Source organism: Apium graveolens, chromosome 8 (genome assembly GCF_009905375.1).
Source record: "Apium graveolens cultivar Ventura chromosome 8, ASM990537v1, whole genome shotgun sequence".
Lineage (NCBI taxonomy): Eukaryota > Viridiplantae > Streptophyta > Magnoliopsida > Apiales > Apiaceae > Apium > Apium graveolens.
The window spans coordinates 112,623,076-112,639,576 of record NC_133654.1 but is presented as its reverse complement, the minus strand read 5'-3'; the positions used below and the strand labels follow the sequence as shown (position 1 = coordinate 112,639,576).

At 34.7% G+C, this 16,501-nt stretch overlaps 1 protein-coding gene across 1 annotated transcript; it reads right to left on the bottom strand.

The window, feature by feature from the left end:
- Positions 1-1,999: 1,999 nt before the first annotated feature.
- Positions 2,000-3,865, bottom strand: LOC141679870 (uncharacterized). Its single transcript, XM_074486243.1, has 4 exons — positions 3,329-3,865; positions 3,152-3,237; positions 2,835-3,068; positions 2,000-2,753 (listed from the first exon to the last, which is right to left on the bottom strand). Exons 1-4 carry the CDS (start codon positions 3,863-3,865, stop codon positions 2,000-2,002), a joined length of 1,611 nt encoding a protein of 536 aa, XP_074342344.1.
- Positions 3,866-16,501: the final 12,636 nt, after the last annotated feature.

Below are 16,501 nucleotides of genomic sequence, written 5' to 3'. Positions count from 1 at the left end.
ATCCCCAAAAGATTTTTGGGATAAATATCAAGTTCATGACTGATTGCAGCCAAATGACTCAGTTTGGTCACTGACTACAAATTTGACTCACTTTACTCACTCATTTAATTAAAATGTACAGGCCGTTAAAAGTCAATGAAGATTGTAACGGTCAGATCTGATGTGGCATGAACAGAGACCAATCAGCTGAGCTGTAGATGACGTGGCAACGGCTATATCTGCCATTTACATACATATACATACAACCCATACTTGATATTTATCTCCTAAATATTTTAGGGTTCTTCTTTTCCATGGCAACAACAAGCACAACAAGATCTTCTCACCCCATGTCCTCAAGAAGCTCTTCTGGGTTCATTTGCGATTGTGGTGATAGGGGGAAAATGTATACGTCTTGGTCCTTGAGAAATCCAGGACGAAGGTTTTATACGTGTTCTCACTCCCAAGTAAGACATTTGTGATAGCATTAAAGATGATGTTAGTGAATTAATTTTGAATTAAAAAATTAAAATTTGAAACTTGCAGGATAGCAGGTGTGACTATTTTCAATGGTATGATACGGAGTTTCGGGGAAGGAATGCTGAAGTTATCACTCATCTCAATAATCGAAGAATTTACTTAGAAGCAAAGATAGAGTTGCTCGAAGAGAAGATTGTGATGCTCGAAGAAAAAGTAGCAAAGAAGAAGGAAAAGAACAGGGAGAAGAAAGTGAAATTTGGCAAGTATTGGAAGATACTAAAGATATTTGGATTTGTAACTGTTGTGTTCATTGCTGTGTTGGTGATGAAGTCCCAGCAGAAGAAGAATGTGAATGGTGGATGGCTCTATGTTATGTAATTTGTATGTTAGTGTTGTGAATTTCAGTTAGTGGATGGCTTCATATTGTGTTGCCACAGATGAATTTTGTGCAATTGTAATGCATCAGTATGGCTCAGTGTCCATGTACTAGCAATATTTAAATGAATGGAATGAATGCAATTATAGCATTATGAAGATTGGTGTGAAATAAGCTGCTAATGTAGATAACTTCATTCAGTCATTACATGGTCCCAAATTTTGAAACATAAGTTTTACATACTTAACCATACCAAAATGAGGTCTACTTGACCATACTTAAGACAAAAATATAGCCATCCCAAAGTTATGATTCAACTGACCATACTTAACATAAGTACATTGTTTGGGACTGATTACACTAAACCCAAAACTATAAAGTTCATAATTAAAAACCCTTAATCATCATCAAGGTTGACAGGATCATCCAGCGTATTTTTAAAAGTGAACTTTGTCTTCAACCATAATCTGTTGCTCCTCCTTGGTTCTGGTTCCACCTCATCTTCATTGCTTTCTTCTTCTTCTTCAGACATTACTTCATCACCCTCTTCTTCTCCTTCTGATTCTTCATGATCTACCTCTTCAGATTCTTCATCACCTTCTTCTCCACTGTCTACTTCAACACCTTCTTCAACAAGGCCTTCCATGGTTTTCTCTGTACTTGGTCCATCTGCTGCCATAGTAGGAGTTACATGTGCATCACCATGTTTAAATGGTGGAGTACTAACACATGGAGTCCCATTTGGCATATGGCCTGTTGACACAAACCCAGGATTAAGCATGAATAGTTTACCTCCACAAGCTCCTAAGAGCATTTCCTGAAATGACTGAGTCCTTGGAGTAGGTTGAGTAGTCAAGGTTTCATGGTTGCTAGGCACTTTGTTGCTTTCTTTAGAAGCCTCAATCAAGTCATCATATGTCTTATGAAGAATGTTGTCATCATAGGCTGCAAGGATGTCTTCTAGCTGACCATCAAATTCTTCCTCGTCAATCACTGGTTCAATTTGTTTTTGCTGACATTTTTTGGCCATCCAGAAGGGCCTATCTTTTCTCTTGGTTTGAGACTTGTTCTTCATCTGTTCTTTCCCCTTCCCTTTCCCAGTAGATGCTTTAACCTTGGATGTTTCCCTTGGTTCTCCAATGACAATACCTGGTAAGGCCCTCCTTACTGGCAACTTAGTCCTAGGCCTCTCCTCTTGTCCCTGTCTCTATTCAGATTCTCCTTCCTCTTGGCCACCTTCACCACCTTCACCACCTTCATCTTGTTTTTCAGCTTCATTTCCCCCCTGTTCTGTTGGTTCTGTGGGCACTTAGGCTTCTTGTGTCCTGCTTGTCTACACAAACTGCAATGCATTTTCTTCCCACTAGTTAGTTTCTGCAAACCAGGCACTCCCTCTGTAGATTTACTTTGACTACCCCCCTCCCAATGCTCTCTTCTCCTTAATCTTTTGGGCCTCCCTCTTAATTTCTTAGGAATGTCAGGTGGCAACATCACTGCTTTGTCTGTCATCTCCCAAAAATCCTCCCCTCTTAAAGCTTGCAAGGTTTGATTGTAAGACTTCATATACATTTCTTTAGTGTAATACTTTGAAACATACATGATAGGTTGATGTCTCCTATCATGTATAGCAGCCACATCATGGGAACATGGGATCCCTGTTAGGTCCCATGCCCTACAATCACAAGTCCTATCTTCTAAGTTGACAGTCACTGCTTTTGTGCCAAATTTTACCATATACTTTTTGTCCCCATCCCAACTGGCATGCCACTTTCTAGAGTTTTTTACTGAAATGTCAAGATTACCCTTTATTCTGGGGCAAATGACAATGCCAGCATGTTGCATAGCCTCCCTATTTGTCCTGATTCTCCTCATTATTTTGAAATGAAGTTCCTGCAACATTGTAAGAACTGGCATGTACCTACAAACATTATTAAAAAAAAATCAGATAAATATAAAAGAAATCAGAAAATATGCAATAAATAATTGTGAGATAATGTACCTCTCATTAACTATCCAGGAATTAAAGCACTCTGACATATTATTCTCCACATTGTCAGCATCACATTTATTCTGAAAAAATGCTTTTGACCAGCTTTTGGGATCCAGTTTGGAGAGGTGCTCATATGCTGATTTTGAGTGCCTTTGAAGAGCTTTCATTGCTTTCTGGTAGCCAGCTGGGTATGTTGCACATGCAGCCATCCAAAAATAATTTTTAACTAATCCAGTTGGCCACCTACACATATAATAATACTTAGAATTGTCAAAATCAGTTAGGGCCATCTTTAATAGAAATATCTTTATAATGTAACTACTTACTTTTTTCTCATATTATTGTATAAGTGTCTTGTGCATAATCTGTGTTCTGCATGGGGTAGATACTCCTTCATTGCATTTTCAAGTCCCTAGCATTTATTATACCATAAGAATACGAATTCAATATGAAACAACAACCAAAAAGCATAGTAATGTAAGTTGCAAATAAATAAAGCATACCTTTTGTTGATCACTAATCACTGTGAGTCCAACTCCATTTCCAAGAATAAGATCTTCTCTAAGTAGTCCAAGGAACCATCTCCAACTTTCAGTACTTTCAGATTCTACCACTGCATATGCAACTGGGTACATCTGGTTATTACCATCCCTCCCAACTACACTCAGCAACTGACCCCCACACACAGTTTTCTGGAAACATCCATCTATACCTAAAATTGGTCTACATCCCAACTTCCATCCTTCTTTCAATGCATGGTAGCATATGTAAATCCTTTGAAATTTATTCTGAGAATCATCGGTTATCCTGTTTGTGCTGATGTCAACCCTGTTTCCTGGATTATTTTTTAGAATCTCAAAACCAAAATCCCACACCCGGGCATAATGGTCTTTCAATGTCTCTATAACCCCAGCAAGAGCAGCTTGTCTAACCCTAGAACACTTTATCCTAGGGAATTCTATTTCAAGCTCTTTCCTTATTGTTTCCTGCATTTCTTTCACCTTCCACTGTGGATTCTTCCTGATTTTTTCACCATACATCTCTGTCAGTACTTTCACACTCACCAGTTTATTTTCATAAGGTTTTGTACACAAATGGTCATCAAGACATGTTTTGATCTGCACAGCTCCTCCTGCATTTTCTAGCCTACTGCACCATAAATAAACCGACACCCTTTCTCACAACCTACTTGCACCCTCTTACTATCATTTGTTATGAAATGCAAAGCTCTCCTCTCTCTAATTCCATACTCTCTTACCACTTTCCTGAACTCCTCAATAGATGCAAATTTCATCCCAACCTCCCATTTTACTATCCCTTCACTTTTATCTGGATTAAATACTTTTGTTCTCTTCTTTCTTTTATTCCCAGGTGGAATATCAATGTATCCCTGTTTGATATTTTCATCTTCACTTGAACTTTCATCAGACCTTAACTCATCACTGTTGTAGTCTTCCTCATCATAATCACTCCCTTCACTATCAGTATCAGGTATAACTTGTTTCCTCAGGTTTCTTGCCTCCACAAGCTCTTCATCACTTTCCTTATCAGTCAACCCCTCATAATCTAAATCTTCACTGTCCTCATCACTAAATTCATCATTTTTGTTTAAAGACTCTTCTACTTCTTCAACAAGTTCATCTGTCCTATGACCCCTACTACCACCAGCAGAACCACTAACATCTTCATCCATTATATCATCAGTAGTTGGTGGTTTATCAGTAGATTGATTTTGATGATCCACATAAACATTCATTTTTTTTAATGGTAGAGACATCTTAGTTAAATCCCTCATAGAGACATCATCATATAATAATCTAATACCTTTCTTGAAGCTATGACCATCATTTTGGAAGTAGTACAAATCAGTTGGGCTATAATTATATTTTTCTGCATAATCTTCAAATTCCAGTACAGATATTACATCAGTGTCAACATTTTCAATTACTTCTACAGACCCCCCCACATACCCAGCATTACCCTTCACGGGTTCAACTTTAAAAACCCTATGGTGATGTAAATAAAGGGTAACCCTAGAAGACATTCCTACATAACAAAGATTATATAACTTCGATTACACACTTTTATTACAAACAAACGAAGTAAACAGCAAACACGAGATGATGTTCAACTGAATAACTAAAATATGGTGTCAAATAAGCACAACTCAGTATGCATGTCATACAAAAATCGTAATTGTGTATATATATATCAATACATACCTTATACGGTGCTTTGATGATAGTAATCAGTCAGTTGTTCTTCAATCTTCCACAATCAACCCAGAAACGCAAACAATCGATCGATTCCAAGAAAAAAAAGGATTAGGGTTTCATTTCTTCCCCTCTTTCAATTCCCGCTTCTTCTCCCTTTCTTTGACATAACTGATTCTTTTTTTAAAAAAATTTTTAACTTGGACATGTGCCACTTCAGCGACAGGTGTTGCCACTTCAGCGACATGTGTCGTCAGACGGAAAACTTAACGTTTAACGTTAAGTCTGACCAATTTCTTCATTTACTTTTAACGGCCTGTACATTTTAATTAAATGAGTGAGTAAAGTGAGTTAAATTTGTAGTCAGTGACTAAACTGAGTCATTTGGCTGCAATCAGTCATGAACTTGATATTTATCCCAAAGATTTTTTAAACATAGTAGGTTTTATAAAAATAAAGGACTTGTGTTACTTTTATCAAACAAGGGTGGGGAAGAGAAAATAAAAAAGATATAGAGAAAGAGAAGAAAGAAAAAGATGCAGATGAGGATGAACAATATCTTTTAGAGATTATGAATTTGGAGTTTGTGGTATTAGGATCCTTGTGATTTGGGGTCTTGAAAATCTTTGTTAGCATTATCGATAACTAAGCTTTCAAGGTACATATATCTTTGTCATTACCTTTGTCTTCATATAATTATGTTATTTTATATACGTATATAAGCCTTTCACTTACTATCTGTTCTTTTATTCTTTTATTCTCTTTATTTTCCTCAGGCAGGTTTTTTTACTTAGATGGGCTACTTTTGGAAACAGTGCGAGTTGTGGAATTTTGAGTAGTTTGGCCTTTTCTTAGATTTTTGTAAGAGTTGGTAAATATGGTTGAAATCGAGTTGCTTTTTTATTTCAATGATTATAAGTTATTGGATTTGTGGGATGTTGTACAATTTCATTGAATTTTATGTAGTTTAAATAATGAAGTTTGGATTCTTATTTTATTTTGAGACACCTTAATTAATTGGGTTTCTAAAAGAAGAAACAACACATGCTTCTTCATTTAAACTTTAATGTAATAGTTAGTTATCGGAAAATGTAGCATATTTAGAGTTTGTAATCAGGATATCAGGAACATACTATATATTTGAGGATAAGAGCATTATATTACACATAACACAAAGATTATTAAGGAATCATTAATGTTGTGGTTTATTTCTTTTGATTTGTACTATGTTATGATTCATCCATCTCATTTAGTCGTATTACTATTGCTCATGTAATGTCAACAATAAGTCAGGATTTAGAAGTTCATGTTTGAGATTATTCTTTCAACCTTGGATTCTTAAGTAAGTTTCCCTGCCTAAGTACATTCCTTTAATTAAATTTAAAGTATATCAACCATAAACGAGAAATTTTGGAATCATTTACATAGTGGGAAATAAAAAAAAAAATCTCTGTAAAGATGGTGGGGAGATTTTGGTAAAACATGTCATTTCCGTCCATCCAAATTATATTTTGTTAGATATCTTACAACAGTTTGTGTAATCCAAAAAAAAATTATGGTAAAGGTTTTAAAAGAAGCAGATATTTTAACTTAGTTATCCTTTGTAAAAAGGTTTCTTGGGTGCTTACGGAACCTTATTCTTTTATACCTAAGTTAATGAATGCTCGCAACTTTTCTTCCTTTTCTTTTAGTCGAGCTTGCTTAAATAATATTCCAATTTATGTGTGGCATAGTTTTCTTGCGTGTAGTGTGTTGAAGATTAATAATGAGTCTTCTTTCTACATTTGGAATGATTTATGGATTAAAAATTTAATTGTTTGAGGATAACGACTCGTGTTTTTCTAGAACTGAAAGAGGCAAAGCTTAACAGTTTATTTCACATTAAAAAGGTGGAATGGGACCTGGATTCGGTTCGGGGTACTTTCCATTCTAACTAAGTTCAAAGTATTTTAAAGATTCCTTTTATTTACGCACAAGAGTAAAGGACACTTGGATGTGGCTAAATGGACAGAAAGGTGCTTAGAGTGTTAATAGTGATTATAGAATGTTGTTTCCATCCTACAATTTCCAACCAAATTTAATTCATAATTTGAACTAGTTAAAAATCTGAAACTTAGTTGTTCTGCGAAGCAGAAATTTTTTGTACGGATAGTGTTTCAAAATTGCCTATGGAGAGCTTTTCATAATTCTAAAAGCTGACAAATTTTGTCTGTTTGCTCAAATATGTTGGGATCTTAGTACAGAGAGTTCTATTAAAAAAATTTAGTTTTTTATAGTGAGTCTTCTAAGGATTTAGTGCTTTTTTATTCCTTTGACAAATATGGACCATCGAAATAATTTAGTTTGGGAGCATAAATTTTTGTCACTATTAAGTATCAGTAATTGAGCCAAGCAGCTATCTGCTCTTTCAATGGAAAAAACTCAGGTTAAACATGTCACTTTAATTTTCACAAATGGTAGGGAAGGGTTTCTGTTATGGCAAAAACATAATTCTGATTGAAAAGCATGTAACGTTGATGCAACAGTTTTTTAAAATTCTGGTAGTAGCTCATTTGGCTGCCTGATCAAAGATGATAATAGTGTTTTTGTAGCTGGATGTAGAGATAAATTAGCAGAGGTTTTGGACTCAAAAAATACAGAACTTTTGGCGTTAAGAGAATCTATATTGGCTCAAAAACTTACAAATTTCTCAGGTGTTCATTGGCTTAAATTCCCTCAGTCTGGTCCTGGCTTTTCACAAGAAGGATAGCACTACAAGATAAACGGGTAAATACGACCGGATAAAAATCGGTTGTATTTACCTAAATTCGACCGTTTTTGGTCGTATTTAAGTAAATACGACCGTTTTTAGGACCGGTCGCATTCAATTGAGTCATATTTAGTAAATCGGTTGTATTTAGTATAGGAGCGGCTAAATTCGATCGCTTAAATTCGACCGAAAGCGGTCGAATGCTTTTCATCTAAAATTTGAAAAGTCCGCCTAAACTAGAAAATTGACCGTATATGGTAAAAAATGTTGTTCTAAATTCGACCGAATGCGGTCGAATTTACAAGCACCATTTTTTTTATAAAAAAAAATTGTCGGAAAATTCTCAGATTCCGGTGAGATGTAAAAAATCCGGAAACCATTCTGATAACTATGATGTTGCTAAAAATGAGGTTTTTTGGTTCAATTTCACACAAACAATCACTCTACATCATTCCCACAATTCAAATATGACCCCAACAATAACATATCAATTATACAATGCATTTTGCAATTAAAATGGTAACTTTCCGGCCAAACTCGAAATCATGTAAATCTCAGTCAAATTCGGCAAATTAATATCAAAATACATAGCTAATAAAGTATACGATCGATTATCACTAATTATTTTAACATAGAACAATTATCAAGAACCAAACGTTAAATCAAAGATTATACCAAATTCAATTTTACACAAATTTCAATTTTTCACTTCGAAGATTTCATACATATACTCCTCCAACTTTCTTAAACACAAACCCATCATCAATAATGAAATCAAAACACAAAATTTCGAAGACCCGCCTAATTTTTTGTTCAGAAAATAAAGAAAAAATATGAGTTTTGAGATGCGAGTATTTATATGAGTTGTAGAAAAATGGAAGAAAATGGGATTTTTAAAGGAAGAAAAAGGGGTTGGCCGGAAAAAAATAAGAAATTGGCCGGAAAAAGAAAGAGAAGGGGGACAGGGGAGAGGAGAGGAGAGCTGAGGGGAGGGGGAAGAGTAGAGGTTAGGGGGAAGAGTGACGGGTGTGGTGTGGTGTGGTGTGGGATGGGGTGGGGGTGGGGGTTATAAAGTTAAAAGAATTTCATTTTATTTATAGTTTTGTTTTTTAAATTGCAAAATCAACCGTCGGATAATACATTGAGGGTTTGAATTTCGTGCGTTGGATCAAAATCACGTTGGATAAGAAGTACTCGTCAAAACATTGGCTCGCTATTAAAATAGCAAACCAAATACATTTACTTTTTCCAAATTTTTAATATATCACTACAATATATAGATGTTGACATCCGTATAGTTGAATCATTCATAAATATTTTTTAAAAAATCAAAACATCAATATGGAACTAAACAATAGTACAAAGCACTGGTCAAACTATTGACTGACTGTTAAAATACAAACCAAATACATTTTCTTTTTCTAAATTTTTTATCATATCACTAAAATATATAGATGTTGACATCCGTACGGTTTGATCATTGATAAAAAGTGTTTTAAAAATTAAAACATAAATGTGGGACTAAACACTAGTAACAAATATTGGTCAAACTATTGGTTGACTATTTAAATAGCAAACCAAATATGTACATTTTTATTCAAAAATTGTTATCATATTACTAAAAGATATAGATCTTAAAATCCGTACAATTGGATCATTCATAAACATTTTTAGAAAAATTGAAACATTAATATGGGACTAAACACTAGCAAGAAATACTCGTTAAAATACTGTTAACTGTTAAAATAGCAAATCAAATATATTTATTTTTTTCTAAAATTTTTATCATATCACTAAAATATATCGATCTTGACATCTTTAAGTTTGGATCATTCATATGTATTTTTAGAAAAATTGAAACATTAATATAGGACTAAACACTAGTAAGAAATACTCGTCAAACTACTACTTGACTATTAAAATATCAAACCAAATACATTAATTTTTTGAAGGACAAGGACAAGGATTTATGAATTCTCTATTTTGAAGGAGCATCAAAACCAAATTCGAGTCCAGCAGGGCTAGTTTTGCAAAGCCCCGATGGATTTTTGATTGAATATGCTATGAAGTTGGATTTTCCAACTAAAATTAATGAAGCCGAGTATGAAGCTCTAATAGCTGGTCTTGGCCTAGTAGGGACGTTGATAGTCAAAAAACTTAAAAGTTTGCTGAAATTCGAAACTTGTGATATCCCAGATCAAGGAGAGTTTCAAGCAAGAGATGAAACGAAGGCAAATTATGTACGCCCAGTAAGAGCCGTGATGACCCAATTCAATGAGTGCCATATCGAGCATATTCCAAGAGAAGAAAATGTTAAGGCCGATGCATTGTATAAATTTGCCTCATCGGAAATAGAAGAAAACCCTCGAAGCGTGTACTTCCGTGTTTTAAAAATACAAAGTATAGATGTCAAGTTAGTTGCCCCCATAGTGCTCGAAGGATCATGGATAGATCCCATTAAGGCTCATCTACAAACCGGATGGCTTCCTAATAATGTTTTGAAAGTAAGAAAGTTATTTGTATGAGCCCTAAGATATTCTTTGGTTGATGAGATTGTTTATAAAAGGTCTTTTATAGTTTCCTATTTAAAGTGTCGCAGGCCGGATGAGGCTCGACTTGCTTTGGAGGAAGTACATGAGGGTATATGTGCCCAACACTTGGGGGGCAGGGCCTTAGCCCATAAAAATACCCGTTTAGGCTTCTAATGGCAAGAAATGATTGTTGATGCCAAAGAATATATGAACATACCTCTGTAGTAAGGCAGCCTTGTCGATTTTACAAATGCTAACGCAAGTGCACGTATCGAACAAATAGTATAATAATTCATTCCCACAAGGACTAGTTTAAGTTGTTAAATATCAAACACTATTTTTCTCTCAGTTCAAGTTAAATGATAACCTACTCCTAAATATAAAATTTACAAATCAACTTAAGAATCAAACAAGTGAGAACATATATAGGCCTTTAACTTCATCTTGAGTTTTACAAGTATCCGAAGTCATCTATAATTTTATGTTCTAATTGCTAGTCTAGGGTATATATATAATCACAAGGATCTTCCGATTCTCAGGCGATTCTAACTCATAAGATTAACTGCCATATTCCTATGCAGAATTTAAATCCATGAGGAGCATTAACACATTGCCCTAATTTGACTACTTGTGGTGATTATGCATATTCCTATCCTAAACATAAATTAACATCATTATTAATCACAAGTTATACTGTTTGGGTCTCATCTTGGTTGTCTTTTCCCAGCATTTCCTAGACTACCATTTCAATTACAAAGTTAATTACTCTTTGTAAAACATTACACACAAATCAATATAATCAACATATTGAACATAAACAGAGAATTAAAAAGAATGCTTATATTAAAACTCAAGTTTCCACTAAAGCCCTAGAATAAGAATTAGTTCAACATCTCAAAGTAAAGCACAACAAAGGAATAGAGAAGATGAAGGAAAGATGAAACTTGTAAAATGGCTTCAATCTTTAATCTATATGTGCCTCTTCTCCTAGCGTGTCTCTTGTTCTTCTTCTTGGCTATTTCTCTGCCTAAATCTACTCTACGTGTCTATTCTCTCTAACTTCTTTTTCCAAATATTTTTAATGTTATAATTGGATACAAAAAAAAATTCCTAAATAAAATATAATCTTATATAGGAAATTTGTAGCCTTCTGTTCCTGGACATTTATGGGAAATTCACGGAAGAATAAAATTATGTGCCCATGATAGGGTTATTGGTCTTCTTCCGAACTTTCCAACGACTGCTTCTGGGCTTAAAACGGTTTTATAGATCACCTGATAGAGCCAAAACAACAGACCATAAAAGTTGTCCAAAAATCAAAATTTTTAAAGAATCTACTCCAAATTTTATAAGCTCTAATCCATAATTTTATTGATTCTTACAATAAAACATTAAAATACATAAATAAGATTCCAATTTCATTAAAAATAATAAAAATATAGGAATAAAATAATTATAATTAACTATATATCAAGCCTTCCAAAATGCTTACTTCCATTAACTCCCCAATCCCGTTTGCTATATGGGGAATGTATATACTTGGGCCTTTCCTGATGGCTACTGCTCAAAGGAAGTTCTTTATTTGTAGAAATTAATTAATTTATTAAGTTGATCGAAGCCAAGCCTTTGGCCAAGATTACAACTAAACAAGTTGTCCAATCCCCGTGGAAAAATATCATGTGTAGATATGGGGTTCCCCGAATCTTGGTGACTGATAATGGTACACAGTTCAATAACGAAGAATTCAAAAAGTATTGTGAAGAAAATGATATCGAGTTGCGGTTCACTTCTGTTGCTCACCCTCAAGCCAACGATAAGCAGAGGTTGCGAATCGGGTTATTTTAGATGGATTGAATAAGAGGATTTATAAGTCCAAGAATAGTTGGGTGGACGAAATACTTCCAATACTTTAGGCTTAGAGGACCACATGTAGAGTCATGACAGGAGCAATACCACTTATGTTAGCATACGGGGCAAAAGTAGTTATTCTAGTAGAGATTTTACATTCGTCCCCAAGGATCCAAGCATACAATGTTGAAGACAATGAGGAAGGCCAAAGGTTAGCCTTGAATTTAATAGATGAAGTGTGGGATGAAGCACGTGCAAAGATTGTGGAATTTCAAAAGAAAGCTTCTTTTTACTACAACCTGAGGGTAAAAGAGATATTCTTCAAGCAAGGAGTTCTGGTCCTAAGGAAGGTGGAAGCCTCTGGAGTAGGGTAGAAAGGAAAGCTCGCCCTAAATAAGGAAGGGTTGTACAAGGTTAAGAGCGTTAAAGGAAGAGGATCTTACAAGTGAGAGACCATGGACGGAGAAGAAGTACCTAGGATTTGGCATGCTAAAAACCTGAAGGTTTATTATATATATTTCATACTTACTTATTAAAGTAGTAACGAGGTTCAAAAGTACCATGAAGCTTTTTTTGTTTAGGGTTTATATCTCAGATTTAATAAGATTTGCATTTAAGCTTGTGATTATCAGGGTCGAACCCATCTTATATAAGGTTTTGAAATACTAAGCTAAATTCTTGATTTGAATTTATTTAAAACTTTGAAGAACTAAGGTTCTGTTTGGTATTGCCGTTACATATAGTTACAGCAGCGTTTAGCTGAAAAGCTGTCAGACAGGTGTTTGGTAAATTCTAAAAGCCGCTCTCTGAAAAAGTGCTTTTGGTCTAAAAGTTGTTGTTAGCAAAAGCATTTCCCCCTTACTTTTAGAAAAAGTTGTTTTCGGTTTTTGCAGAAAGTAGCTATCAGTTTCACCATCAAAGCTTTTCAAAAATATTATTTTTATATGTTATATCTCAAAATATGCATAAATTAAAAAATATACTAAACAGTCGTCTGATTTTCTTGACAACACTTTTTTCACCATCAATTTTTCTCACAGCACAACACTTTTCAACAGCACTCCCAAACGGAGCCTACGATATGCTAATGCTTTGTTTACTTAGAAACAATTATGCTTTGATGGACAAAGTAAAAAAATAAAAAATGAAAGAAAAACTCAGAATTTCTTCTATTCTAGGAATGCCTTGGACAATATTTGTAAGTTTGTCATATCCATCTATTTTTCAGTCTTGTTTGCATTAGTCAATGCATGGCTCTTAAAACTGTGTGGTTCAGTTTGTTTGATATATTTGATAATGTCATGTGTAATATGATTTGTGTTTAGTTTTCAGATTTTACCTAACAGGACAAATCAATACTTAACTGGAAATCAGCACTTATACTGAAGACAGAACTTAAGATATCAGAACTTAAGTTATCAGAACTTAAGTGATTAGAAGATATTTATCAGGAGATAATATCAGGACTTAAGATGACTTTCAGATAAGGCAGACGGCTGATTGAAAGGAAAGAAGATCGAGACTAAGACAGAAAGAATTGTGCATGAAAACGGAATTCTATGAAGAATAGAATACTTGGAAGATAAGATAACTAGTTGATATATTTTAGGAAGCAGAATTATATTCCATATCAATTAGAAGATTATCTTGTAACTGTGTAGTATATAAACACAGGCATAGAGTTTACACTATAAGTGTTACGATTATCGAAGGTATTTCTCGTGATAATTTGTTCATCACTGAGAGAGGACAGTTCCATATTGTAACAGAGTTTATTGTGTTGAATAAAATCTGTTTTCTATTACTTGATTTCTTATATTCGATTTGATTGTGCTAAACACTGTATTCAACCCCCTTCTATAGTGTGTGTGACCTAACAAGTGCTATCAGAGCTATCTGTTAACACACAAACATTTTAAGATCCAAAAACAATCCTGTCTGAAGAAGAAACTTCGACCAAGCCCACCAAAACTGAAGAACCTCCAAAAACCATAATTCATAGTCGATATGAGACTATAAGAGTTCCCATGTTGAAACCTTCTGAGTATTCCATATGGAAAGTGAAGATGGCTATATTTCTGGAAGCTACAGATCCAGAATATCTCGACAGGATTTATGAAGGACCACATATGCCAACCAAACTCTCTGTGGAAGTTGCAGGTCAGCCAGAAAAGTCTATACCATAGGAGAAAAGTGATTACACTGCTGAAGATATCTCATCGATTGCAAAGGATGCAAAGGTAAGACACTTGCTGCATAGTGCCATTGATAATATCATGTCAATCAGGGTAATTCAATACAAGATTGCAGAGGAGATATGGGATGCTTTGGAAATAAGGTGTCAGGGAACTGATGCAATCAAGAAGAACAGGAAGACGATACTCACTCAAGAGTATGAGCATTTTGACTCAAAGTATGATGAGTCATTAACTGATTTATATGATAGATTTGTCAAACTCTTGAATTATTTGTCATTAGTTGACAAAGAGTATGATATTGAAGATTTAAATCTTAAGTTCTTGTTAGCTCCTCCTGAAAGATGGGATTTGAAGGCCAGAATAATAAGAGACAACTATGCTCTTGAGGAAACAACTCTTGATGAAATTTATGGGATGCTAAAGACTCATGAACTTGAGATGGAACAAAGAAGCAAGAGGAATGGAAGAAAGTCAAGAACAGTTGCCTTTGTGGCTGAGGAGGAAAGTCCCAAAGTAGTTGCCTCAAGAAAAGGCAAGGAAAAGGCTTTCATCACAAAGTCTGATACTGAGTCATCAAGTTCTGATAGTGATGATGACTCAGAAACTGAAAGTATACCTGAGATGAACCATGATGAGGAGATGATGAAGCTGTGTGCTCTTATGGTGAAAAGAATCACAAAGATTGCATACAGAAAATTCAGGAGAGGAAAGAAGTTTTCCAGGAAAGGTGCAAGTTCTGATAAGAAAGGTTTCAGAAAATCTGAAGGCAAAGGAGGAAAGTTTGACAGAGGAGCCTACTCAAATGTTAAATGCTACAACTGTGGTGAGAAAGGCCACATATCTCCAGATTGCAGAAAAGGGAAAAGTGACAAAGGCAAGCCTCTTGTCACAAAGAAGAAAAGCTGGTCAGATGCTTCAAATTCTGAGGATGAGGAAAGCTATGCCTTAATGGCAAATGCTGATAGCAGTTCTGATATTGCTGACTTAAAGGTACCTCAAACTACTTATGCCTTTCATACTGATGATATTACTGAGTTGAGAAGATATCTTAAAACCATGTTCATTAGTTATAAAGATTAAACTTTAACATGTGAAAGATTAACTTCTGAAAATCTTGCTTATAAAAGGAGGAATGATTATTTAGAAAAAGAGTTAGTCATGTTCCATCAAACTCAGAAAGATAGAGATGATGCCTTTTATGGTAGGGATGAAGTGTTAAAAATGAAGTTAAGGAGGAAGTAACTTCTGACAAACCTAAAAAGGATAAGCCAACTGAAGTTAACATAGGCTTAATGACTAAGAAGCAGCTTAAGCATAAGCTGAAAGATGTTAAGAATGTAAACAAGGTAAAGCCACCTAAGAAAAATAGGAATGGAAAGGAAGGTGTGAACGAAAGTAACAATTATAAGCCTATTCCTAATGCTCCTAGAAAAACATGTCATAATTGTGGAAATTCTAACCATCAGGCTTCTTTTTGCAGGAAGAATAAGAATATAAACTCCTTACCTTCAAAATCAGGAGTTAAGAGTCAGTCTGTTAGATATAAGCCACAAAATCCTTGTTGTCATTGTGGTAGTTTATGGCATTCCATTTATACTTGTAATGAATATCATAGTTTGTACTATGATTATTATCAAATTAAACCTTCTGTAAAGAAAGTTGGCATCATTCCTTCTAGTATAAGTTCTGATGCAAAGTCTGATATTGCAAATTCGGATAAGAAAACTGTTAACATAAACTCTGATGCTAAATCCACTGCAAATGTTAACAAACTTAAAAAGGCCAAAGGATCCCAGCAAGTCTGGGTCCTTAAAACTAATCATTACTGGTCTTTGTGATTGCAGGGCAACAAGAAGAACATCCTAGTTCTGGAAAGTGGATGTTCAGGTCATATGACTGGAAATAAAGCCCTGCTATCAGACTTTATGGAGAAAGCTTGCCCAGGTGTTTCTTATGGAGATGGCAATACTGGAAAAACTCTGGGATATAGCAATATCAATCTTGGGAATGTCATCATTGAAAAAGTAGCTCTGGTCTCAGGACTTAAACACAATCTGCTGAGTGTGAGTCAAATCTGTGACAGAGGTTATCATGTGGATTTCTTTGAAGAACACTGTGAAGTTGTAAGCAAATCTAT